Consider the following 27987-nt stretch of genomic DNA (forward strand, 5'->3'; position numbering starts at 1 on the left):
ATAATATATATATATATAAGAGTTCACGTGTAGTAAAACTTCTCATTGATTCTCAGAGATACTGGTAAGTAAATAAAGTAGTAAGGTTTGATTATTTATGATTATTCCTTCACAAGTTGTATTTGGGAATCTAAATGGTGATTATGAAATTAATATTTCTTTTAAATTAAATGAATTTACCTAAAAAGAAAAATAGTTTCGTTATTTGTTTTGTGATTTTTACTAACTTTTAATTTTTTGTATCGGCCATAAAGTGTTAATATTCTTACTGAACTAGTGTAGTTCATCATTCTTATTTAACCATTTTAGATTATGACGATCAATATTCAGATCCAGAACAGTAAGAAAATCAGTAATTAAAGGTTATCTCTCATTTTCTATAAGTTGTACTACGAATGTCGACCCTATAGGTTTCTAGTTTTTTTTTTTTTTTGTTACTTTAATTTTCTTTTAGGGATATTCTCGTAACCTTGTTGGACATTCTGATTAAACTGTGCAATGAATGTAAACCCTAGATTTTTAATTACTTTTGTTAATATTGTATTAATTCAATATTATCCTTTAATTAAATTTATAGGCAATTACAGTCCCACTAAAACTTCTTTACTTTTTTGTCTTCATCCATCATGTTCTCAGGAGAGTATCGGCCCAACTTTAAGAATTTTCGGACATACTCAGACAATGTCATATCCCCTTAAACCAAGTGTGCAAACTCTATCTCATTTAAAAACTGAAGGTATTCTGGGATGTACTTTGTATTGAAAGCTATCAGAAACTGTTCCCAAGTGACCGGGATGGGTAGGGTGGTCTGCTTTAGTTGCCACCAACACTTTGTCTCAACCACGAGCATGTAAGTGGCAAGGATGACCTTCTATTTGGGAACCACTCCAAGAGTTGCAAAGGCCTTCTTCATCTCTGCTAACTAGTACTCAACTTCTTTAAAAGTGGATATCCCTACAAAAGTATATGAGTTAAGTCTTTTGTACCTCTCAATATAGTATGGGTCCATCGCAGATAGAGTTGGGTCCTGCTGAAAAGGAACTGGATTATGTTGGGGAGGGATCGGGTGGCTCCGTGGTGGTACCTATTTGTATGGTGGGGGCACCAAATTGTATTGTGATAGTGTTGGATGATACAATGAAGGAGTAAAATTGTATTGTAGTGGTACTGAATCCTCTCGTTGTAGAGGAGGCTCATACTATGGCTTGGTGGAGGAGGATCAAATAGCTCCCTCCTCTCTTCCCTAGCCTGCTGGGTAGCGATGAGTCTCTTTAGCATCTTGAAAAGTTGATTAACATCTTCTCGAAGTGACCCCACCCCGATATCTCTATTTAGTGGGGGTCTTCATCTCTTCATGTTCTTGTACCTATATTTCACAACAAATGATTGAGATTTAAGTTGTATTGAATTGTTATAATCTTTTATGTAAGGAATGGTTTTGAGAAATACGGTTCTACATCTAACTCATGTCTTACAAGTTCTCAGATAAAAAAAACTATATGCAAAACTGAGTAAGTGTGGATTTTGGCTTGAGCAAACTTCTTTCCTATGCCACATAATATCAAACGATGGATGTTACTAAATTATGAGAAGATTGATGCAATGATGGGTTGGAAGCAGTTAACTTCGGTTAAGGAAGTTCGAAGTTTTTTGGGTATGGATGGTTATTACTGCAGGTTTGTATAAAGGTTTTCAAGTATAACTGCTCCCTTGACCCAACTTACGAAAAAAAATGTCAAATTTGAGTGGAATAATGAATGTGAAATGAACTTTACAGAACTCAAAAAACGATTGACTACTACGCCAATTTTGGCTATGCTGAGTGGAACAAGTGGATATACAGTACACAATGATGCGTCCTACCAAGAACTGGGTTGCATTCTGATGCAGCACAGAAAGGTCATAACTTATGGGTCCAAGCAATTGAAAACTCATAAAAAGAATTATCTCATCCATGATTTGGAACTTATTTCATTATCCACGCCTTGAAGACCTGGTGCCACTATTTGTATATGAAGACATTTAAAATTTATATAAACCATAAGAGTTTAAAATATATATTCACTCAGAAAAATCTCAACATGCATAAGAGGCGTTGGATAGAGCTCCTAAAAGACTATGATTGTAATATATGGTATCACCCAAGCAAGGGTAACATGGTAGCCAACACTCTCAATAGGAAAAATGTAAGTATGTTGACTCACATAATAGTTTCCAAATGCAAGGTAATAGAGGCTGCGCAGCAGATATAACTCCAATATTTGAAAAACGACCACATGTCTGGCCCATCTTGCAGTCCAACCCGAATTGATTCAGAAAATAAATGAAGCTCAACTAATTGATCTCACTCTAGTAGCTCTCAGAAAGGATACAGAACATGATTTAAATTCAGAATTTCGAGTCTCTGTCGATAAGTTGCTCAAATTCCAAAACAGGGTATGCATTCCAAATGACAGTGAACTGAAAAAGGATATTATAACAAATGCTCATAGTTCAAGATTCACCATGCATCCTGAAAGTACTTAGATGTATCAAAGCATGCGACCCCGATTCTGATGGAATGGAATGAAAAGGAAAATTTTCGATTTCGTCTTCAAGTGTCTTGTATATCAACAGGTCAAGGCAAAGCATCAATATTCAGACATACTGCGTCAGCCATTACCAATCTCAGAGTAGAAGTGAGAATATATCACTATAAATTTTATAACAGGGTTGCCTAGAGCACGTTCAAGATATAACACAATCTAGGTAATTTTTGACCGATTCACTAAGTCATCTAATTTCCTGGCCATCAGAACAACTGACTCATTAGATAAGTTAATTAAAATCTATATTCGAAAGATAGTTAGGCTACATGGAATTTCAGTGATAGTAGTATCAGATAGGGACCCCAGGTTCACCTCTCGATTTTGGACAGGTTTTTAACAAGAAATGGGGACGAAAATATCTCTTAATATAATATTCTACCATCAAACAGATGGACAATCAGAATAAATCATTTGCATACTAGAGGATATGCTCAGGACTTGCGTTCTAGATTTTGAGAGGGCATTAGAATGACCACTTACCTCTAATAGAGTTCATCTATAATAATAGTTATTAAGCAAGTATTGGCATGACTCCGTATAAGGCATTATATAATCGACCCTATAGGTTGTCGATCTGTTGGAAAGAAATGGATGATAGGAAATTGATTGACTCAAATCTTGTAGATGAGATCACAACAAAGATAGTTAAAATCATAAAAAATATTCAGACAACCCAGAGTAGATAAATAAATTATGCGGACACCCAAATGAGAGATTTAAAATTTGAGAATGACGATTGAGTGTTCTTTAAGGTCATCCCCTTTAAAGGTATCATCAGGTTTGGAAAAAGGGAAAAATTGAACCCTTAGTTCATCGGACCATTTGAGATATTGGACAGGATTAGGATATTTGCCTACAAGCTAGCACTACCTCCAAAACTATCCAGTGTTCATAATGTATTCTATGTGTCAATGTTACGCAAGTATAATTCGAACCCCTCACATGTCTTGTCTTATGAGCCACTCTTACTATAGGAAGATTTATCATACGAGAAGGTACTAGTTAGTATTTTATACTAGAAGAGCAGAGTGCTTCGCAATAGAGAAATTTCATTCATCAAGGTCCTATGGCAAAATCACTCGCAAGACGAGCCTACTTGGGAGTTGGAATCAGATTTCAGCACTCAATACCCTCAATTGTTTGATTAGTAAGAGAGTAACAAATTTAGGATACCAAATTTTCTCAAATGAGAGAGAGTTGTAACACTCGAATTGGGGATTTAGGCCCGGTATAAACAAATTATACTAATAAATAATTTTTTAAAAAATAATTTTTTCATAGAAATTTTGAAAAAATATATATTTTTAGTGTATTTGAAAATAATTTTCAAAAGTTATGGCCAAATTAAAAATAAAAAATGACTTATTTGAAAAGAAATTAGAAAAACTTAGGCAAAAGTGAAAAAATATAAAAAATAGTCACGTGGACCGTCACGTTAGCAGCATGGCCAGTCGTCGTGCGCCGTGTAGAAGACACGCGGACACGCGTCCATACAGGAAGCCACGCTAACGATTCACATGCCAACAGATTCGACGACCCAGATCTACTCCCACGTACACTGACGGTCCATATTCATTTTTTCTTCAAGTGCGATCGAACGGTCCTGATTGCATCTGATCATGCAGTCCATATTCATTCACCAGATAAGACTGATCCAATGGTTGAGATATCACGTCTCCTTGAATGGACAACTCATATTTAATAAAGAGGAGCATTTAAACTCTTATTCTACAAAAAATCTAACTCTAGCCGCAACCATCCCTCCAAAGAATAAGAAGAAGGGCGGCCAAAAGAAAAGCCTGACACCGTCACTGATGTCGGAAAGTGATTTTTTTCCCTATTTTGATTCACAATTCGATTCTAAGCCTCCCCAAATCTATATCGGCACCAAAAAACCAAAGGAAAAGTAAAAAATCGAGGGTAGAACCCCTTCGATGAGACCGAATCCCCTTTTCATTTTCTTCTATTTTTCGATCATTAGATTCCTAACTATTTTCTAGTGTCGGACGATCTAAGAAAACTCCTAACCACGAGGGAGGAACGGCTGAGCCACTGCATCGAAAAACCACCCCGTCGGTAATGCTTCGGTTTTTTTCTTTTTTTTTTTACTAATAGAGGCCATCTAATCTCAAAATTTGCAGGTTTTCGCACAAGATTGGCCAGACCAAGAGGAGATGCAGCCGTAGGCGGTGGTGGCACCATGCTGGAACCCTATACCGGCCCAAAAAAATTTTAAAACTCTTTATTTTGGTCCCTTTTGGGTATTTCGAGATATGTGAAACATATTTTCAATTTTTGCAGAAAAAACTCAAGAAATTCGGGAACCACCGGAAAACGCAGTGAAAAAGACAGTGTTTTGAACACCGATTATAGATAAGAATCTTTCATCCTTTCTTCCATTGCAATTAATTAAAGTTTAAATAATAATAAACAGTAAAATTTGTGAATATTAACAACCTTTTATTAATTAAATACAGCTCACCGATGGAGCCGTTAACTGGTCAATGTATAGTTTATCTGTGTTATCTATTTATTTCTTTATTGCCTTAATTGCTTACTGTTATATTGTGTGCTTTAATTTATTGATTTTAATTGCCTTCTCATTTATTAGTTTACTTAACCGTTTTATCCCTATCTGTTAATTAGTTTGAAATAAATGTCCTAACTACACTTTTTTTGGTTATTAAGGTATCAAATTATATTGTCTATTTAATTGTCATTCTATTGTCCTGTAATTATAAAATAAGATTATTATATGGAATTGATGGCTGGTTGTTGAAAATGATATATATGTGGAAGACTTACATGGTGTCATGGAAAAAGGTGTACAAATTTGGTACATAGGGCAAACCCTACCGTGGATATTAATTTAATTGAACAGGGTTGAGAAGTCTCATATCAGAAGGAGTTGGGAAGTATTTGTTCACACTCATACCAGACGGGGTATTGATGCAATGGTATGTTTGACGCCTATTACGGAACGGATATGAGGACGACCAGTTAATTAATAGATTGGATATTAGGTCCAAGTGTAATGGGAACCCTTATGGACTCCCAGAGACACCGGTAAATAAATAAAAAGATAAAGTTTGATTATTATTATTTTTTTAGTATGTCTAATGCATTACTATCTTGATTCTTCATTCACAAATCGTATTTGGGAACCTAAAAGATGAGTATAAAATTAACGTTTTTTAAAAATTTATGTAACGCCCGGAAATTTGAAATTTTTTTTTATTATTTTATTATTAATTATTTTAATTAGGTTAAAAAAAACGTCACGTCAGCAGACCCAGTCAGCAGTCCCGGCCAACCAGGACCTGCCACGTGGCAAAACCACGTCGACCGGGGACGAGCCACGTTGGCGATCCGCGTACGCACGATCGGACGGCCCAGATCTAGCGTGCGTACGGACGGCCCAGATTCAATCAAAAACAGACGGCCCAGATTAAATCAAAATGGACGGCTGAGATCAAAAGGCAAAAAGGTATAAATAGAACCCCCACACCTGACCACAAAAACCCTTGCCGCCTGCTCTCGCCGGAGAAGACGAACCAGACGCCGGAGACGCCGGCCGCCGCCACCCGCCGCCGCACCGGGGAGATTTCCGACCGCCGATCGAGGTAAATTTCATACCTCTAACTCGTTTTTCCACGCTGATTTCCCCTGTGGCCAAATCGAAGCCAAAATCCCAGCCAAACGGCCGGAAAACACGGCCGAAACCCAACGGCGCCGCCGCGCCCCTCCTCGGTTTTTGCCTCCGATGAGGCCCTTCCCGGCCTCTGTTTAATGCAATTTTTATATCACCGTGATCACCATTCTTTTCTCTACAGGTTTATCGGAGCCGAATCACCAAAACACAAACCTCACCGGAGAGCCGCCGCACCCGAGAGCACCGCCGCCGGTAAGCTTCGATTTTCCATAATTTTTTGGCCCCCCGAGGGCCCTAGGGTTGTTTTATCGCAAGGACCGATGCAAGTGTGGCCAAATTCGGCCGGAAACGACCGAAAACGGCCAAACCGAGGCGAATCGCCGCCGCTGTCGCCGGAGCACGGCGGAGCCGCCGTGCTGGAATTGCGATATTGGCCAAAAAAGGGTCCTGGGCCTAATTTGGAATTTTTTGGAACACGTGCAGGTACCAGTAGTGCGTTTCAGTTCCCCGAAAAAAATTCAAAAAAAATTAGGGACAGCCTGTAGGCGCACTGTGAAGCCGTGTTCGGACCCCGAAACGAGTAAGGACCCCTCACCCTATTTCCTATCACGGTATTAAAGTTCAATAATGATAAAACGGTATTTCTTGAATCAACGAATGTGTGAAATTGCTTAAGGTCGCTAATGGAGCCCGAATCTAGTGTGTTTGTCGGTTAACTGTTATTTGGCCTATTTTACAGTTTTAAATGCAGTATGAGGTTTGATGTTTTCATTTTATAGTTTCGTGTGCATATTTTACTGTTTTATTGATTATGGATTGAATGACTGGGACATTGATGCTGTATATTGTCTGTTTGGCATAAATTACTGTTTTACTTGTTTGTATATGGATTAATGATGCTGACTGAGGAAAAAGAGAATGAAAGATTATGTAAATGGGTAATTGTATAATGTGGTCAGCCTGACTAGATATCTTGGGAGATGGTGGACGGACCGGGTCCGTAGGGAACCCTACCGGGATTGTGGTCTCCCATACCGGACGGGGTATGGAGATCTTATGTGTTTTGGCGCCCATACCGGACGGGGTATGGAGACGACCCGTTTCACCCTCATACCGGACGGGGTAATGAGGTTTATAGTTTTGGCGCCCATACCGGACGGGGTATGGGGACGGCCCTGGAATCTAATTTCAAGTGTTAAGGGTTAACGGGTAGCGGGACCCCTATGGATCCCCATGGATACTAGTGGGCTGGTAAAAGAGGGAAATATGTTGTGTAATGATTGAATTACAAAAGGCGTGATAAGTATTATGTTATACAGTTTATATATGATTTCACGATAATGATAATGTTATTGCTTTCGTATACTGTTTTATAAATTTCACCGAGGTAAGTGGATGGAAAAGAATTTATTATTGACAAAAGAATTTGTTGTAAATTATGCTCAATTAGTCTTTTTGTGTTTTCTACCCACCTTTACCTCCGTGACGGTGAGATATCGTGATTACTGGGCTAGTGTAGCTCATTCCTTATTTAATCATTTCAGATTAGGAAGACATTGTTCCCGAGCCCGTTCCGCAGGAGGACGACGAAGGGGACGCCTAAAGACTCCATAATCATATTCGTAGCTTTTACTTTCAAGTTTCTCCTTTAGATAGTTTGATCTTTATATTTTGTTAGCACGTTTTTTGGTTTTAGTGTAAGGGATGTTAATCGAATTTTTGACTTCGCTTCCGCATTTGATATTTCTAATACACATTTCATTTTAAATTTCTGGGGTCGTTACAATTTAAATAAATTTACCTAAAAAGGAAAAGAGTTTCATTTGTTGTTTTGCGATTTTTACTTGTCTTTGATTTTCTGTGTTGGTTGTAAAGTGTTGATATTCTTACTGGATTAGTGTACCTCATCTCTTTTATTTAATTATTTCAAATCAGGACAACCAAGACCTGGATCCAAAACAACAAGAAAGTTAGCGATTAAAGATTGCCTCCCATTTCCTTCCAGTTGCACTGCGGAGGTCCACCCTATAGGTTTCTAGTTGCATTTTTTTTGTTACTTTAATTTACTTTCAGGGACATTTTCGTATTTCTATTGGGCATTTTGATTAAACTGTACAATAAATGTAAACCCTAAATTCTTAATTATTTATGTTAATATCGTATTAATTCAATATTATCCTTAATTAAATTTATAGGCTATTACACAACTAGTGCGTAACACCAAGTATAATTGGTGCATACCAGTGCTGAGTGACACATGCATCATAGCCATAACCCTCATCCTCTCTAAACCCCTCGACATTTCATTTCTCTAAACTACCTTTAATAAATTCTGAATTTCAATTCTATCATATGATTTAATCTTCGTTTTGACCTCACTAATAATACATTTTCCTTCATCAAGCCGCATCCTCCTCAAACCTAAATATAGTGATTCGATATTTCGTTAAAATCTTGAATCCTCCAAGTTTGTCCAATGCCCATCCTGTTGATCCTCACCATCTTATTCTCAAGCAAACTCAATTAAATCATGTAGTGTAATAACGTCAATTCGTTTCATGCATACACGAACTTGTTCTTTACTAATGTTTACACGTTGAGTAATGTGCAATGGCTGTTGGCACTCCATTTTCACACATTTGTTTATGATTGTGTCAAGGATGGTGTTGTTGAGGGAAATGTATGGCTTCAAAAGTGGGGGGATATAGAAGGAACTAAAGATCATATACCCAGTGGGAAAGATATAAAGTTATTTTCCTATTCAAAGGAATAGTGAAAAATATAGAAAGAATTATAATTTTGGGGATATATATATATAATATTTTAAATATTATAATTTAACATGACTACCATATCATACGCTACATCATTACTTATATGTATATTATATTTTTAATATGTTACGGATCATATTTAAATTGCTTCCAAACAACAATTAAAATTGATTATTGGTACTGTAAAAATTTAAAAGTGTATAGTTAAAATATAAAAAAAAAAGTACTAGAGTTTAGATGGAAAAAAAATTAGATATTACAATGATTTATAGGGTATTTTGACATTATAAATTATGTATACAAATAAAATTAATTTTAAGAATATATTTTTATTAAACATATGATATTTTACTGCTTATAAAAAAACTAAATTTAATTAAAAAAAATTACTGCTACAAATTTATTATATAAATTTATACGTTATAGAGTTGTATAATAATTAATATGTACTATAATAATAAAGCAAAATACTCAAGTATTTCAATGCAATTTGAAAATATTCAAATATTTATTACATAACATTATTATTCATTCAATATTTTTCAAACTTAGAAGGTAGAAGATGAAACTTAATTCGAATTGATATCTTCCATAGAAGCATTATGTCTTTTTAGTTTGTTATGTCAGATTCATTTTTTTTTTATAAAAAATTTACTAAATTGACATTTGGATTAATAAAAGAAATGAAGTGTGATAATGATAAGCAAAATACTCAATATCTTGATATTATTATTGTTTATTTATTGATTTGTTTTTTTAAACTCATAAGCTACATGATCAAACTTAAATTCAAATGATTTGCAAAAATTTTATAATAAAATTATTATATAATTTGAGTTGTATATTATTGATTTATTTAGTTAAACTCTGATAACTTTTGAATTTATTAAATTGACGTCCAAATTGATAAAATAATAAAAATCGTTAAATACATTTTAAATTTAGTGAATGTGATATCAATGATAAAAAATTTAGTATCTTTTACTTATATAGTGTATAATGCTACATAAAATAATTTTATAGTAATTCTTTATTAAATTGCGTACATGTGATAAATAATATAATATTTTTACACGTATAATAGTTAATATAACATAAACATATAATAATTATTTATTTTAAGAAGTATTTAACAAAAATTATTTGAAAAATTTAGAAAAAAAAGTTGTAAGACATTTTATAAGAGCTTACTTGATAAAAATCTCTATATCCTTAAATAATATAATAATAATTTAAAATTACCTCACAAACAAATTACACATATAACAATTTTAAAATATTAGACTTGTAAACCTTTTTTTAAAAAAATTAGAGACTAGAACTCAAACTTAAATCATCAAAATGTACATAAAAATAATATACCATCTGAACTATATGTTATTAATTTAAACTGTTAATTTAAATTATTACTGCCACTGCACCCATTAAAATTATTGTTGGTTAATATTTTCTATCGCTAGTTTTAGTTAATGTAGATGATGAGTAAGTTAAACTTTAATTTTAATGTTTTCTAAAAGTAATTAGATAAGAACTAGGTGTATTTTTTTTTCCAATAATAATGACGCTCCCAAGCCTAGTCTCCTGCTCCTACTGTTAAGTCTGCAAAGTAAAGTATTGGCATCGTATTCTTCGCGCTGAAATGATTTTCCTCGTGAGCTTCAAGCCAACAACCGCAGAGCCCGACCGTTTATGCTACTGACGACTTGCCTGCGCTTTGTTTCTCCACAAATTTCTTTCTCCTTTCGCTTTCTACCTAAAACGACTCCATTCTCTGCCTCTCTCAGCTGCAACAACAGGTTCGGATTTCATCGCTTCTCTAACATTCTTCTCATTTTTGCACTTTCTTCCATGCATGCACACAATAGGTTTGAATTGATTGTAGTTCTCTCGAGCTATTTAGACTCCGAAAACAAAGTTTGGAAACGGTGTAGGGAATTGGAAAATTATAGTTGATGATCATGATCTTGTTTCTTCGAATATGAAAATACTGTCCTATTTCTATGCCATACACATTTCTATGGAAATATGGGAGTATATCCCTCTTGACTAGACACAATTGCTTCACATATCTTCCTCTTCCACAATCTCCCCCCGCCGGCCACCACTATGCACACACATAAGTTAGAGTTGCCGGCGCCGGTCTTACAAAAACCCGCTCTTCTTCTGGAAATCTCAAGTGAAGAACCAACTCAATCGAAACCCCCACCAACACTGCTGATTCAATTCCGGTTCCCGAATCAACATATAAGAAAGCACTTGAAAGCCATAAAGCTGTTAGAGGCCATAAAGCAAACCGTTGGAGGGCAAAAATAAACGTGCATACCAAACTTGTTTAGAAAGGCCATATAGCAAACAGTTGGAGGGCGAAAATACACGTGCACACCAAATTTCCTTAGAAAGTGAGGACAGGCAAAGTGTAGTGATATATGCATCTTTTTTTTTAGTAGCTTAAGTGAAAGATTCTCTCCCTTTTTTTTGTTCTAGCCATTATAGCTCTCTATGCAACACTGTTGGATCTCCAAGTACTGTTCCCTTGCAACTAAGTTGCACCACTGATCACCACGAGCCTCTACGCCAGGTCTCAATCTGCACGAGTTGCTGCCCTTTGTCATCTTCTGAAGCAACCACCCCTTACGATTGGCTCTCACCAGCTGCTCCTCTCATTTGGAGGGACGTTCGGTAAGTCATCTCTCTCTTTCTTCCCTTTTCATTTGCATCTTTTGGTTTCAGTATCAATTGGCTTTATATGTTATACTTGATTGTCAACGGTTTAATTTGAGATTTTGTTTGTTAATCAGATTTGTTTCACTGGCCTGCATTAGGAGTGCCTGGGTCATGACTCTTGGTGTCTTTGAACGTCTTTTGTTCATGATTTTGGTTTCTTTTGATATTCATTTTTTTTTAATTTTTCAGATTCAACTTATTTGAGTGTTGGTAATCATATGTGGATGAAATTGGCATAACAAGACTGGCTTTGTAATCTGTTAAGCTGCTGACATGAGAAAGATACTTGTTGATGTTGAACTTGCGTCACCTAGTTGCTGTTTGATATATGTTTGATCCAGTGATAGAGATAGAATTTGCGATGATTCTTTGAACTAGGGTGATGTTTTCGATTAGCATACTCGTTTGAGATTTAATAATAGAAAAAACTGCAATTTAGACATTGGGTTTGGGCTGGTCTTATTCTGATCCGTTATTCCATAGTTCCAGAATTATGTACTCTTAAAGTCACTTTTATTTTCCTTTGCATTTACATCAGGAAAAAAAAATCAAGCTTTTACCTGGAAATCCCTATCGTTACTACTTTTATTTCATAAAAAAGTCCCTATAGCTACGACTGTTAAGTTTGTACGGTAACAGTTTCACATCGTTTTCTCTGCATGCAAATGCAGTTTTTCATGAACTTCAAGCCTTGAAAGGAAGTACAGCATATATCCCATTACGAGTTGCCTGCACCTTATCTCCCTTCAAAATTCTTTCTCCCTTCCTCTCTATATTTTTTTTATTTTAAAAAAAGATTATCCTCTGTGTCCTTATCAGCTGCATCCATAGGTATGATTGCTTCTCTCTCATTATGTGTGTGCATATGCTCTCTCTCATTCATGTTGTCTGTGCATATTGCTTCCTTGTCTGCTCGCAACAAATTTCAGACTCAGAAAATAAAATCTGGAAAGCAATGTAAGGAAATGGAAGCTTAGATGATCGTGGTCTTGTTTTCATAGAAGTGGGAATGTCATTCCAATTAGATCTTAGTTGACGTTTTTTGTCAATTCATGCTGATTGTCACTGTAAGTTTAGGGATTGAATTTTGTTTTTTCTGTAGACATTTATGTGTGTGTTTCTATATTGCAAAACCAAGTGGTTGAAAAGCGAAATGGTGAAATATTTCTATGTGTGTTCATCATCCTTGGTGTCCTTTATTCTCTAAACGTATATGTGTGTGTTTTTCTACATATATTGTTCATGTTCGTTTTCTTTTTTGCTGGTATTAGCAATGGAGACCAACTCACCTTGTACACTGGTTCTATGCGGAAAGTCATCTACTGAAACTGAAATAGCAAAATCATTGAAGGAAAATAGCATCATTAAACTCCCTGATGGCCACGAAGTTTCAGTTCTATTACAATCGGAGATGGTTATGCCAGTGAAACAGGATTCTTTCAATGCCAAATTGTTCATTAACTCTCTTTCAACTGAACAATTTGGTCGGTTTCTCATTTGGTCTCCGCGGTTGACTTCAACACATGATGCTGTTTCTCAGTAAGCAAGACATCATTTCATTTTAAAAATGATTTGAAGTGTTGATTTTTTTTAGATTGTAAAGCTGGTTTTAGTTTTAAACAGCAACTTTTGCGAGCTTCCAGTTGGTGCAGTTTGTGTTGCAGATTCTCAGTTCAAAGGGAGAGGTATGAAGTATAAAATGCTTTGAAAACCTTCTAATAGAAGGAAATGTGGTCCGTTATTGCTTGCCTAGCATCAGTATTGCATATTATGTCTGAATATGCAGGTCGATCAAAGAATGCATGGGAATCTCCTAAGGGTTGCCTCATGTTTTCTTTTACTGTACAAATGGAGGAGGGAAGGATTGTGCCTCTGCTACAATATGTAGTCTCTCTGGCTGTTACAGAGGCAATTAAGGATGTCTGTAACATAAATGTAGGTTTCTTTTTTTTCTGTGTCACTGCATTTTTCTTTGTGCATAGAAGTTGGTGATAACACCCTTCTTTGTGTAGCAAATGCCTAATGCTTGCACAAACAATGCCTTTAAATTATAATTTTTCTTATCCAATTAAAATCAAAGTCAATGTGAATGATGGAAATTGTTAGGAGAGATAATTAGTTGAACAATTAAATTAAATTTAACCTTCCAAAAAGTATATGTAGGTTTAGGGGTTTGCTTATTATTGTCATAGGTATTATGTGCTATATTGGAGGATGAAATTTTTCACATGAAAATGGTTACTTTGTTATGGTCAAATTAGGAGGCTACAGCTTTAGCTATGTCCATGGGACCCACAAGAAGAAGAAGAAAAGTTGCTACTTAGATTTATATAGGTTTAGGTTTCTACTTAGGCTTAATTAGGAAATAAAAGTATCCAAGAATTTGTAACAAGAAAAAAAAGAGGTTTTAGGATACCTAGGCATTGGCACTATTTAATTGCTTGATTGCAAATTATCTGCCACCGTCATTCCACTATCTGATAATTATATGATCATGTTATCTATTTCAGGGTTTACCATTCCTTGATGTTAAAATAAAGTGGCCAAATGATCTCTACCTAAATGGTCTTAAAGTTGGAGGCATTCTAAGCACCTCTACATATAAAGCAAATAAGTTCAATATCAGTGTTGGTAAATTCATTGATCCTGTGATAAAAGCTATTTGTTGATTTTTCATGCTTCTGGACTTTTAATTGGCTCTATTTCATTTCAGTGATTGAAGGGCTACTGCTCTTTTGAACATAGAATTGTTTTTTATAAAGGGAAATTGACATTGTTACTGCTTTATTTAAGAGAACTAATCCTTTTTCGTTTAGAATAAAATGTATGAATAGTATTAACAATGCACCAAGGGGTGCAACCCATGTACAAAAAGATTTACATTTATGAGAACTAATCCTGGTATATATGTTCGGGATAAAGATAATAATACACCCATATTCTTGCAGGTATAGGTTTGAATATTGATAATGATGAACCAACGACATGCTTGAATGCAGTACTAAGAGACTTGGTTAGTTCCTCAGTGCAACTTAAAAAAGAAGATATTGCAGCAGCCTTCTTTAACAAATTTGAGAGGTTTTATAATCTTTTCATACATCAAGGTGAATTAATGTTCTAGATCTGTATCTTATTTTCCTTTGTTAGCCAGGTTGTTCCGAAGATCGATATGCCATTTTCTTTGTTGGATTTCTTTATGAATTTCAATTCACCTTTTTTTTAAGAGAAAAAGAAATATAATTAATAAGAGGGAAAAGTTACAAAAGATGGAGCGATTAAATATCCTATCAAATATGAAGAAGAGAAGAAAATTAAAAAAAAATGACAGTGACCAACTATTCTTGCAAAAGGACGGGTGACCAATCTCTGTGCAGCACGACCAGCCTGTATTTACCTGCTCTAATTTTTGGAGTAGAATAACTTGCTTGGCTTCCTTTGGGCTAAGGCTCATGGCACTCTACAGATGTTTCTTTCACTCTTTTGCAGAGAGACTGGGCTACTGTAAGACTGCAAATATGTTCTTTTTTGTTTTGTTTTGTTTTTTTCCTCTTTCCTATTCTTTGATTAAGGGAATCTCTTATCTCCTGTGCTGAACTTTTCTCCTTTTTCTTTCTAATAATACTTCCCCTTTTGTAAAAGAGAATTGATGTTTTGTTAACTTCTGTTATTACTATTGACTTCTATCAGGTTTCCGAATTTAGCAATCATTTTTGAGGTCCCTCTGTAACCGATTGAATGTTATATTGATTTTGTTGTTCTCATTATTTGCTTCATAATTTCTCTGCAATGGGGGGGAGAATAATGCCAGGTTAGTTTCATAACATGCAGGATTTAAGTCTCTTGAGGAGCTTTACTATAGAACATGGCTACACAGGTGATATATCTGATTTATCTGATCTGTGGTTTACATGCACGCTATCTTGGTAAAAAATTAACTAGTAAATATCCTGTGCTTAAATGATCGTACTCTTCTTGATGAAGGACTAGGGTTCCCTCCTCCACTTTAATCTCTGCCAAACTGCTCTTTCTAAGGTTAACACACACGCCCTCAAAGCTCTGTAAAGTGGTAATAAGATTACCGAGTTCTCCAGATCATTAGATAGGAAAGAATCATATTGTCAGCAAACCGTATATGTGAAATCTCAATTCTATTATTGTCAACATAAAGACCCTCCAAGACACATCTCTCCATAGCTGGAGAAGTCATCTAACTCAAAACATCAAGCAAATGGTGAAGAGTAAAAGGGAAAGAGGATCTCCGTCTCTTAGTATCGCTTGTGAATAACAATACTTGTATAAAAACAAAAAGACAGTGTCTTATGAACTTCATGCTATATGTAAATGGGACAAGTTCTTCAAAAATACATGCTGGGATGGATGACCATAAGTTTGCAACTATTTCTGCTCTTTCTTTCTACGCCCATCAATCACAAAGTTGCCGAGTTTCAGCCATATGACACGTCTGTCTACCATTGATGTGGAGCTAAAAAGAACTTCACTCAGCCTAGAATCTTATTAGCAGCCATTTGGTTGGATACAAAAAACTTTTCATCAACTAAAGAATATAATTATTGAAGTCAAAGAATGTCACAAATTTATTGCCTTTTATCTGTGAGCAGTAGTGGCTTCAACTTAAATCTCGTGCATTTCTTTCCTTATGAGTCTTACAGTGATCCAGTCGTGGCTTCAACTTAAATCTCGTGCATTTCTTTCCTTATGAGTCTTACAGTGATCTGCAGAATATGCTGAATTTATTTCGTGGTTTACTTTCTGTTTTAGCTTTTCTTTTTCCATGCATGATCTGTTACTTTTTTCTTTTTCCTTCTTTTGACTTAGAAAAGCCCCCTTTTAGCTGTGCTGAATCATCTTGTATAAATTCTACAACCACAACATTAGAGCTCCGGTTATGGTGATATTAGTTTTCTTTGATATACTTATGCAGTGGACAGAGAATTATAATACAGGAAAAGAATGAGGATGAAATAGTGGAAAATGTGGTCACCATCCAGGTATGTAGACAGTTTTCTAGATAAAATTATTTGTGTGTGTAAACTAGAATCTTACAACATTCTGTTACAATTTTTTTTTTAATAAAATCATAGTAGTTAGAAAAATATGGCCCAGATTATTTTTAAATAATTGAAATTCAAACTAGATGTTCCATAGTTAACTTTTTTATTAGTACTTTCTGGAAATTTTTCCTTGGAATATATTTTTCAACCTTCCATGTTGTAGCTAGGGGTTGAGATAATTTTTTTTTCCCTGCAATTTTTTTATCTGCAGGGTTTGACATCGTCAGGCTATTTGCTAGCAATTGGTGATGACAGTCAGTTGTGTGAGCTTCATCCTGATGGCAATAGGTATTAATTTCGGCTTCTCTTCTTGGTAAATCCATGACTTTGTTTAGATCTTTGAAATATTTTAGCACTCACTAAAGACAACATAGAGAAAGTGTGCATATTTAGAATCCAAGGCATAATATATAAGAAGAGTTGAAAAACCTACAGATCTAGATTTATGAAGAAAGTGATGTGTTAGGAACCTGGAAAGCGTTGTTGAAGGCTAACATGTCATTTTGTTATTCTGTTTTTTATTAAATAATTAGCTGTTATGAGGGGAATTTGCCAAGGATTTCCAGTTCTAGAGGACGCTGGTACACCAGCTGTCATTTGTACCTGGTACTGAATTGGTCGCTTTTTGTTTTCTTTCCAATGTAGAAGGCTGGTACTATGTGGACCCGTTATTGTAATAGCTGATGATCATGCAGATATTAAATGAAAATCTACTTTAAACTCTATCCTCTCTTAACTTTTTCTCTTTTTTCTCTTTTGCCTCCCACTTCCTTCTCCTACCTTTACTGCTAATCCCCCTAATCTGCCTCCTTCAGCCCTAAAACTTCTCGAAAACTAAATCAAAACCTGCTTCTCGCTGCTGTTAGACAAACAGGTTCCTGACACGGATACTTATATTTTGTTATCTGAGATATGGTTTCTTCTTCAATCCACACAGAAAGTTTATAGGTTAATGATTTTTACAAAAAGGCTAGCATAATCCATGAGCACACTTTGTTTCCTCATCCTGAGCATCAGTAAAAGAACCGCCTATGCTCCTGAAATTCTAAATCTGCAATTTGTTATGCTCTCAGATATGGGCCTCTCATCAGGTTCAATCAAATTGCTCTCTTCACCTCCCAGGGCCCTTTAATAGGCATGTCATTTGTTTTCTCTGTTATTTAACCTTTGTTAATAGGTTATGTTCTTCTTTGGTTATCTTAAACTTGTGAGCAGCTGCATGAACTTAGGAACATTCCTAATGAAGGAAAGATACTAGCCATTAATCCAAAGGCTTGAGGGTTAATAATATGTTTCTTTTAACTTTTACCAAATGTAAATTATAACTATAGCATAAAGATTCAAAATTCAGGCTTACAGTAATTCAGTGAATGTTATTATTGACTTGTGATGGAAGGTTCATTAATTGCTGCATTATATTATTGACTTGAGGGTTAATAATATGTTTCTTTTAACTTTTACCAAATGTAAATTATAACTATAGCATAAAGATTCAAAATTCAGGCTTACAGTAATTCAGTGAATGTTATTATTGACTTGTGATGGAAGGTTCATTAATTGCTACATTATATTATGTTTGTTATATATATATATACATATTTATTTATATGAGACGAGAATCATTTCCAGGATTTCAAACATGAGAATCATTTGCAACCTTTTTTTTTTTAAACTTCTTCTCCAGAATCATTTGCAGTTGATGAATAATGAATTTTGTAAAGCAAAAATATTGTAACTGTTGAATAATGCCAAAAAAGCAATGTCAATGAAGATTCACATTATTTGTGCATTCTTGCTACATATCAACTTGAATCCCATGGTTCCACGTCAGTTACTAGACTTGTCTTTGGTGTTCTTTATCCTGAAGCACCAAGTCAGCCACATGATTGGGATATCAGATGGAAGATGAGACAGCAGATGGGTAGAATATGATCTTTAGGACAAGTCGATTTTTGGATTTCTTTTCCCCCTTGTTTTGCTTGAATTATTGTTCTGGCATTTAGTGTATGTTAGATGAGTCCCATAAATTCACATAAAGGAATAGATGTTGTGTACAGATATATTAGTATAATTCATAGACACATTACTACCAAGGAAGAGAAAGGAGCTTCTAACAAATCTCCTAATGACACATTTTACTGAAAACTTAACAACAATAGAAAAGAAATGGCTCTACATAAGCCCTTTTAGCATTTATTCCTTCCATGTGCATGGACATGATTATGTGATAAATATAGTAATTGCTGTACTGTTTCTCATGTCCCTACAGCTTTGATTTCTTAAAAGGCCTGGTCAGAAGAAAACTGGAATGAAGGATATTCCTTGGCACATCCACTGGAAGCAACATGTACAATACCGAATAATGTTTGATTATCCCTGTATTATCTTTACGTTTTTTCTTACTCCCAGGAAGGAAATAATTTTATTTTTGTTGCTTTCTGTTTGGACTGCTACTATGATCTTGATTAAAAGCAGTCTTTCTTTTTGTCAACCGATTCATGTTACATAAATTATGAATTCAATGGTAATATTTGTACAGCTGTTGAAAGAATTGAATATTTCTGGTTATATTATCTTAAACCCCCCCCCCCCCCCAAAACAAAATAATAATAATAATAAAGGTTTCTTTTTCACAAATCAGATACGTCAGATCTAGGTAATATATTGTACGGATGGCGGATCCGATTTGGTTGTTTTTCTGCTTCATGGGATGCTCCTATATTTTACATTAATTTCATTATCCGTGATCAACTGACCCCATTATGACCCATATACCTTTTGTTTGCAGTTCAGTGGAGTGAAATTGCGATGCAAATAGGTCTTCTATTGCCTTTTTCACTGCTGATTGGTAGAAACATGCAGGGCAGAGAGATCCTTTTTTCAAGTAGCCAACAACTTCCGGAGATAATCTTGCCTCTAGTTCAATTCCAACACTGGTACAGAGATATGCCCTACAATTGTAGGCTACTTTGTTCCCTAACCTTTCCTTGTGTTAATCCCTTCCTCAGTTTGTGTGTCGTTTTTTTCTTGGCGGTAGGTACAGAAAAAGACTACCTTGCCCCCACAGGACATTTAAATTGTTACCCACTGTCTTAGCTGATGACTTGATATGTATAAAAATCTATATATTATAGTTGGGGTATTAATGACCACAAACCCATCTTGAGGAGGGTCCCTATTGCAGACAGTGGTCTCTTTCAATACATGGAACAACACAGATTTGGGCTGAGTCACCCTGAGAAAGGCTGCAAAAGAGAAACCGAAGTTCGTTCATTCCTATTTCTTTGTCGCTGAAGAAAGCATTTAGGTCCGATGTCTAAGTTAAGGTCCCACGATACAGACATCAAAGCTTAGTTTGTCTGCTGATTGGCTTCTCCTGCCTTTCTTTGAAGTTAGCCCACACTTCACGATAGCATCGACGTTTCATTTGCGTGTCTCTTCACCACAATTTTTGGGCTCCAGGATGACAAATTATGGTGCCTGTCGCTATTAGTTCCTTAACTGCGGGTGAAAAAAATAATTGGCAAAGCCTAGTGTTGTTTCTCCAAGGTTATGATTGGTTTTCTTTTCTTTTTTCTCCGTTCACTTTTCTTTTCAATCCAAGGTTCGAAATCAAACTATGATGATTCTATGACGTCTTTTTCATGCACCAAGGAAATCTTGTGCTTATAGTTGAAAGTATAGATGTATACAGACACACACACACACACACACACACATATATATAGATACAAACTGGCAGGATAAAGTGATAATTGTTTATTGTTGATTAACAAGTGCGTGAGGAATATAGGTGGGAAGAGTTGGTATTCATAGCTACCACCCCTTCCCCAAAGTAAAGAAAATGAACAGATACATTGAGAAAGAAAAATTGACACCACGCAGCAACAGTTAAGCTCATTTAGTAGGAATATATACTTTATATATATATATATATATTTTTCATCAAGTAGGTTCGAATTCGTGTGGAATGTTTATGAAACTTGTTTCTCATGCATGGAAGAAATTACAAAAAATGATTAATCTAAGAAGAAAGAGATAGACAAATAAATAAGAAAGGAACAAGAAAACAAGAGCAGTCCGGACCTATGTTGTTATGGAGTGTTTTCTTGCTTCAGACCACGTTGTGTTGTGTTAACTTGTGAGTTTAGGATTTGTATGGTTGTTTGCTAGTTTTTAGGGTTCTTTCTTTTAACAGTGTGTTTGTTTCTGTTTGTCATGCTTATGTTTCTTAACCCCTGTTTCTTTCTTTTATCAACATCATTACCGTTAGTCTAATTTACTTTTTCTGCAAATCCAAAAAGAGAGAGAGGAAAGAATAAAAGACCAGTCAAACATGCTTTAAAAGATTCACATGGGCAAACACTCTTTGAGTGGACCAGGATGTGTGAATATATGTTTGTGGGCAACCACCCGTGTAGGAGGAAGGAATCAAAACTTTATAAGAAATAAAATTACAGATTAGATGCTGCCTCAGAAAGAGAGTTGGAAAGGAAGAGTCCATGTAAATAATTTTTCTTGTCGTAGACTATGTTTGAGATAAATCTATTTTTATTTATATAATTTTTTAAAAACATTTTTATTCTCTCATAACTAAAGTAAGAACAGATTTTCAAATAAATTTTAGAAAATACATTTGTCTATTCCCAGTATAACCCTAAAATCAATTCACATTTGCAAGTCTTATCCTCCATCTCCACTATATATATATATATATAACAAGAATTAAAAAATATATATTAGAAAGGAGTTATTCTTATATACAATATTTACCTCGGTCAAAAAAGTAAAAAAAAAAAAAAAAAAAAAATGAAGGGTTAGGGTTCACTCATTACAAAGGAGGCTTCAATGATGAGCATGCATTTGTTGTCGTGAAAAAAACATTTTAAAAGCATAAAAGGGAATTTAATTACAAGAGGGTTAGGACGTGATGTTAATGCCAATTATGATTTGGTTTGGTGGGCTAAACAGTAATTTCGTTATTCTGGCGGCACTAAGTTGACAACTACACGTGTTTTTCTCTTAATCCAATTTTGTGTCTGCGTGCTTGCACGTGACCATTTGAGATTTATTCAAGGACAACACGTGATGTCATCCCCCCCTCCCTCTACCTAATTTCATAATTCCCTTTGTTAGTTGAAGTTGGATGATTACTTACACATATATTAATGTAATTAATTAACCCACCCACCCCCCACATATGTTCTCATTATTTGCGTGTGTGGTATAAAAATTTACCCATTTTGATTTGGGTAAATTTTATTTTTGGTCATATATGTGTTTAAATTGTTGATTAGATACATGTAGAGTAGTGGTAACCCATACAGTATTTGTTTTAATCTCTACACCCCGAAGCCCATACCAAAGGATAATATATATATATATATATATAGAAATTAATGTTTTTTTTTTTATATATATACATATATTTTGCGGGGGCGGGAATATTGAGAAAATAAATATATGTTTGTGTTTTAGATTTTGCAAATCTCAACAGGAAATCAAATGGGGTGGATTCAATTTGGAGAAATTATTTCGATTTTTGTGGGCCCATGTAATCTCCTCTGTAATCACTACACACGATTATTCCTGTTCTCACTCTGGTCGGTGATGCCATTGACTCGCCTCCCTTTATTTTACCCACCACTTCCAACCTTCAACTATATATATATATATATATTAGTTGAATTTTCAAATTTTGATATGTAAACTTGCATCATCTAACTTTTATTTAATAAAATTTTTTAATTATTTATTATTTAGAATATTAATAACGGATAAACTTTATATTTACGATTTTATCTATTATATATGAAAACAATAAGTAATTAATTTTATTTATAAATATTACACATATTATTTAAAACAACAATTATTAATATTTTTTATTTAAATATTGATTAATTGACTGAAAATTTAAATTAAAAAATTTATATTCTTATTTTTAAAATTTATTTTTATTTATATTTTCTCCATTAGTTCTTAAAATACACATATTACAAATAATTATATATTATATACAATTTATGTATTAAAAGAATAAAATAAAATATTTATAATTATTAAAAAATTAAAAAAAAAAAAAACTAAAAGTAAAACCAGATTAGACGCATAAAAAAAGAGATTAAGACCAAACCGCCCATGGCCAGCAAATGGTAATGCCACTTTCATTATTATTATTATTATGTTTTTCATTTATTTATAATTAAAAATGGAATAAGACAAGACAGGATAGACAGAAATGGCGAAAAGGCCGGCGTCCGTCAGTTACTGTTCACGATGTTCCTCATCATTAGACGTCAACCTTAGTCCACGTCACCCTCTGTCCCGTTTGACTGCCGCATCGGTCAAATCTTAAAAACAAATAGGATACCTACCATAAATTAATTATTTTCGCGGACCAAATTCTAATAATGTTTTTACATATTTAATTATATTATACGGAGTTAATCTATTTATAAAAAATTAAATAAAAATTTGTTTTGTAATTTTCAGACAATTTAATTTGTGTAGAATACTTATTTTGTTCTCTCATCTTATCATTATTGAATGTTATTAAATAAATTAAACTTAATATTTAAAATAAAATTAAATCATGTCTCGTTATAATTAAATGAATCGAATTCAAATAGTCAAAATACTTTATTTGAAAAACAATATGTAAGCCCGATTGTAATTCATGTAAAAAATATTTTTCACATTATATATTGTGTTTATATAAAATTAGATGTTTTAAATAAATATATTAAATATATAATTTTATATCTTTTGGTATGATGGATACAGCAAGTACATATTCTTAAAGAATATATGACATGAACCCGAATTTACAACCATGCGAACACCATATTTGAAGTTTGGCAACATCAATACCCAAAGGAATCGAACAAGTTCCTCCTGATAATCCCACATGCATCCGCATTTTCTTTTCTTAACTAATACGTGTAGCACGTCTATACATACATACATACATACATACATACATATATATATATATATATATATGCATATATTATTCACAAGTAGATATGGGGCGGTTCATGCATCGACTTGTATTCTTACCAAAATTTATAACCTTATATTTACGTCATATTTTTCAATCCTTTCGTTGAACCAAACATACATTCAATTCTTGTACGCAAAGGCAATACCACTATAGAAATAATTTTATTTTATTCTTTTTTAAAGATAAAACAAACACTTAGCACATTAAGACGACTAATTTCCTTGCTTAATTTTGTTATTTAATTGTTTAAATAATAATATTCCACCAATGGTCAACATACCATAAAAAAAGATTTTAATTGCCTTTAGTCTTAATATTATCATTTAAAAGAAAAAGAAAAAGAAAATTAATCATTAATTAGAAATATCATAATTCGGGCAACTTTATTCAAATTCTTGGAATGATCTATACATACAATGGACATGCTACAAGCATATAACACTTAGTATTACGGTATAAAAACAAGTAATGATAATACGAATCTATTTTCATCTTGGTATCATAAACTTTGACATTTTTTTTTTTTTTTAATGAATACTCTTGGTCTGCATTTTTGTTACTAGTTTCTATGAGTAAGAAGCACGTGATCTAAGATCTTGTCAACGATTCTGTGTTTTTGTTATTTTTTACTATATAACTATATTTTAAATAGAGTTGAACTATTGATTTTACTAAAATCTTAAACTTATGAGAAGTGATTCAATCTATTAGTTACGCTTTAATAAATTCACAACAACAAAAACGACCTACAATAATTATAATATTCGGTCCCGAAAAATAACTCGAGATAAAATTTTTTATTTTTTAATTATTAATTTAAAATAATTTATTTATTTATTTATTTTTATTTAAGTAGAATTTTGAGAAAAAATAAATTAGGAACGAGATTAAAAATAATTTTAAAAAAAATGGTGAAAATTTGGGTTATGAGGGTGTTTTTAAAAGAAAAATTAAAAATAGGGAGTCAATGTGCAAATAAAAAAGTTCGATCACATAAGACTGCCCAGTCAGCAGTCTCAACGAACCGGAGTATATTGCGTGGCAAGGCGCGCTGACATCAGTGTCACGCAGAAGGCCACGATGGAGATCCGCGTGCTCTGCGATCGAACGGTCCATGATCGATCCCGTGCACATGGATAGTCCGGACAGGCTTCTTCCTTAGGAGCGATCGAACGATCGAGATCAATCGCAATGAACATTTCAGATTTCTTTCCTCCTTAAGCACGATCGAATGAACGAGATTGATTGTAATGGATGATCTAGATCAATGCGGGATGATTATAAATACTTTGCATCACACAGGAAACTAAACCCTAGCTGTCAGCCCCCGCCAGAGAAGTAAGAACCAAATGCCCGAGAAGGACGTCGACCGCTGATCGCTAACCGCCGATGCGCTGGAGTCACCACCGACCACCAAAAAAGATAAAAATTCCCCTTACCCACTCAAAATTCGATTCTGATTACCCCTGTGGTCAAATCAGAGTAAGAGGGACATCGGGTGAGCTGAAAATCGTGGGTAAAGCCCGGCGGAGCCGCCGCGACTAAAACTCCAAAATTCATTCGATGAGCTCTTTCCCGATTCACGTTTCACATGATTTCTCAATCATTGTGTTCACCATCATTTTCTGTACAAGGTAGCCAAAGAAAGAATCTCAACCACGAATAAGGACCAGTGGAGCCGTCGCACCTGGAGGTCCCCCCACCGATAGGTTCGATTTTTTTTTTTTTTTTTGTGATTTCCCAGCCAACTAAGGCCCTTAATGTGATTTTCTGCAGCGATATGGCTAAAATCGGTCAAAACCAGCTAGAACGAGATGAACTGTCGCTACGGGTGGCGGAGCCGACATCAGAGCACGACAGCAACGCTGCGTTGGAACCCCAAAATTGCCCGAAATGAGTTTTGGACATCGACTTTAAATTTTTAGGATATTTTTAGGTATGTGACGAGTATTTTAAATTTCATAGAAAAAATTCAGGGAACTCAGTACCCGTTAGGAGGCGTAGTAGATAACTTGATGTCTCGAAATACCGATCCGGATAAGGATCCCTCACCCTATCTTCCGTTACAATAAATTAAGGTTTAACGATATATAATTTTGTATTTTTGTAAAAAATTAAAAAATTCTAAAAATAATTACATATTATTAGTGGAGCTGAAATCGGTTAGTTCACAATTGTCTTGATTTCCTGTTTATTTTTATGTACTGTCCTACTTACTTAATTTTCTATAGTTGGTGTCAGAGTCGCGTTCCTCATAATCATTATTTGCACAATGATTAAAAAATACCAAATACAAACTATCACTCAACCTTTTTTTGTGAAATACAAGTACAATAAAATGAAGAGAAGAAGACCTCCACTAAATCGAGCAGCCCAGGATGACTCACTTTGAGAGTATGTTAACCGACTATTTTAGATGATGGAGAGACTCATCTCTGTCCAGCAGGCCCGGGAGGAAAAGAGGAGCTGTCTGACCCTCCCCCGCTACCACAATTTGAGTCACTCTTGCAGTGAGAAGATCAAGAGTCACCCCGGTATAATCATGTTCCTTCAGCGTACCATCCGACACTACCACAATACAATATGGTGCCTCCACTGCATCATCTGATACTGCCACAGTATAACTCAATGCCTCCACCATATCATCCGGCACCACCACAAGGCTACCCAATTTCTCATCAACATAATCTAGTTCCTCTTTCACGAGACTCACTCATGATGGACCCAGCCTACATTGAAAGATACAAAAGATTAAACTCATATACCTTTGCAGGTGCATCCTCTTTCAAAATATTGAGTATTGGTTAGCTGAGACAGATAAGACCTTCGCAACTCTTGGGGTGGTTTTCGAACAGAAGATTATACTTGACACCTACATACTTATAGGAGAGGCAGGCCGCTGGTGGCAGCTCAAACAGGTCATCCTGCTTGGTCCAGTCACTTGTGAACAGTTTTTGATGGCTTTCAATGAAGAGTATCTCCTATAGTACCTCCAACATTTGAAAGAGATGGAGTTTGCACACCTAACCCCCAACCAACCGAGGCCCCTAAAGTATTTTTCTGTAAGGATACGGTCAAAATCGGCCAGGTCGATGCAAACTACTGCTGGACCACGACAGCACCATCGTGCCGAAACTCCAAAATTGGCCGAAATGAGTTTTGAACAATGGTTTTGGATTTTTGGAGTATTTTTAGGTATGTAACGAGTGTTTTGGATTTCACAGAAAAATTTCAAGAAATTCGGTACCGTTAAGAGGCGTAGTAGACAACTCGACATCTCGAAATACTGATTTGGATAAGGATCCCTCTCTCTATTCTCCGTTACAGTAAATTAGGGTTTAATAATGTATAATTTTGTATTTTTGTGAAAAATTAAAAAATTCTAAAAATAATTATAGCTTACTAGTGAAGCCGGAACTGATTAGTTCACAATTATCTTGATTTTCTATTTATTTTTATGTACTGTCTTACTTGTTTGATTTTTATATAGTACATGTTCTTAATTTATAGTTCGATAGTCTCATCAACTTATCTGATTATTTTGATTATACGCCATCAGCATAAATGTAGTTTAATTAATCTATGAATGTGATATGAGATATTAGTATGAGTTTGTTGGTTGTTTGTTGATAAAAGTCTGTATGTGAAATACTTGTTGGTTACTTAGGCAAAGGGTGGACGAGCCCGGTACATAGGGAACCCTACCGTGAATATTACCTCAGTCAGATAAGGCTGAAAAATTCTTTACCGGAAATGGTTGGGAGATATAGTTCACCCTCGTACCGAACGGAGTTTCGAGATGATGGAATGTTTGCGCTCATTACTGGATGAGATATGGGGACGACCAGTCAATTGTAAAATTGGATATTAGGTTTACGAATAAGGGGGACACCCCTATGCGCCATCAGGGGTATTAGTAAGCATGTAAAAAAAGAAAGCTATTGTTTCTCATTCTCTTATGCGTGAAAGTAAAAAATGATATGGATATGGGTCTTCATAGATTGTCTTTGAAAAACTCGTTATCATAAGTATTAAACAAATATTTTTGAGTTTTAAATATATTTAAATAAAGTAAGGGTTCCATTAGTAATTTTTTGATTGTTTTTACCAACCTTCAGTTTTCTATATATATTATTAGTGTGATATTTTTACTAGATTAGCATAGCTCACC

General features: G+C 34.6%; 1 protein-coding gene across 8 annotated transcripts; it reads left to right on the forward strand.

Moving 5' to 3' along the window:
• The first annotated feature begins 10584 nt into the window (after positions 1 to 10584).
• Positions 10585 to 20444, forward strand: LOC110816651 (biotin--protein ligase 1, chloroplastic-like). 8 transcript variants are annotated; one of them, XR_002540068.2, is made up of 13 exons: positions 10585 to 10810; positions 11593 to 11693; positions 13010 to 13277; positions 13362 to 13423; positions 13525 to 13673; positions 14249 to 14369; positions 14687 to 14842; positions 15567 to 15612; positions 16681 to 16747; positions 17022 to 17098; positions 19080 to 19157; positions 19599 to 19746; positions 19848 to 20444. XR_002540068.2 is itself a non-coding variant. In XM_022044925.2 (12 exons), the coding sequence occupies exons 1-11, from the start codon at positions 10704 to 10706 to the stop codon at positions 19120 to 19122; spliced, it is 1197 nt and encodes a 398-aa protein (XP_021900617.1). In that variant the 5' UTR covers positions 10585 to 10703; the 3' UTR covers positions 19123 to 19157; positions 19599 to 20444. The 8 variants fall into 8 exon arrangements, 5 of the variants coding, with proteins under 5 accessions (XP_021900617.1, XP_088079018.1, XP_021900618.1 ...); XR_015821644.1 differs by having other exon boundaries at positions 17022 to 17123; positions 19599 to 20444; XM_022044925.2 differs by having other exon boundaries at positions 19599 to 20444.
• The last annotated feature ends 7543 nt before the right edge of the window (positions 20445 to 27987 follow it).

The sequence above is a fragment of the Carica papaya genome, chromosome 1, assembly GCF_054855325.1.
Source record: "Carica papaya isolate Zhongbai chromosome 1, ASM5485532v1, whole genome shotgun sequence".
Classification (NCBI taxonomy): domain Eukaryota; kingdom Viridiplantae; phylum Streptophyta; class Magnoliopsida; order Brassicales; family Caricaceae; genus Carica; species Carica papaya.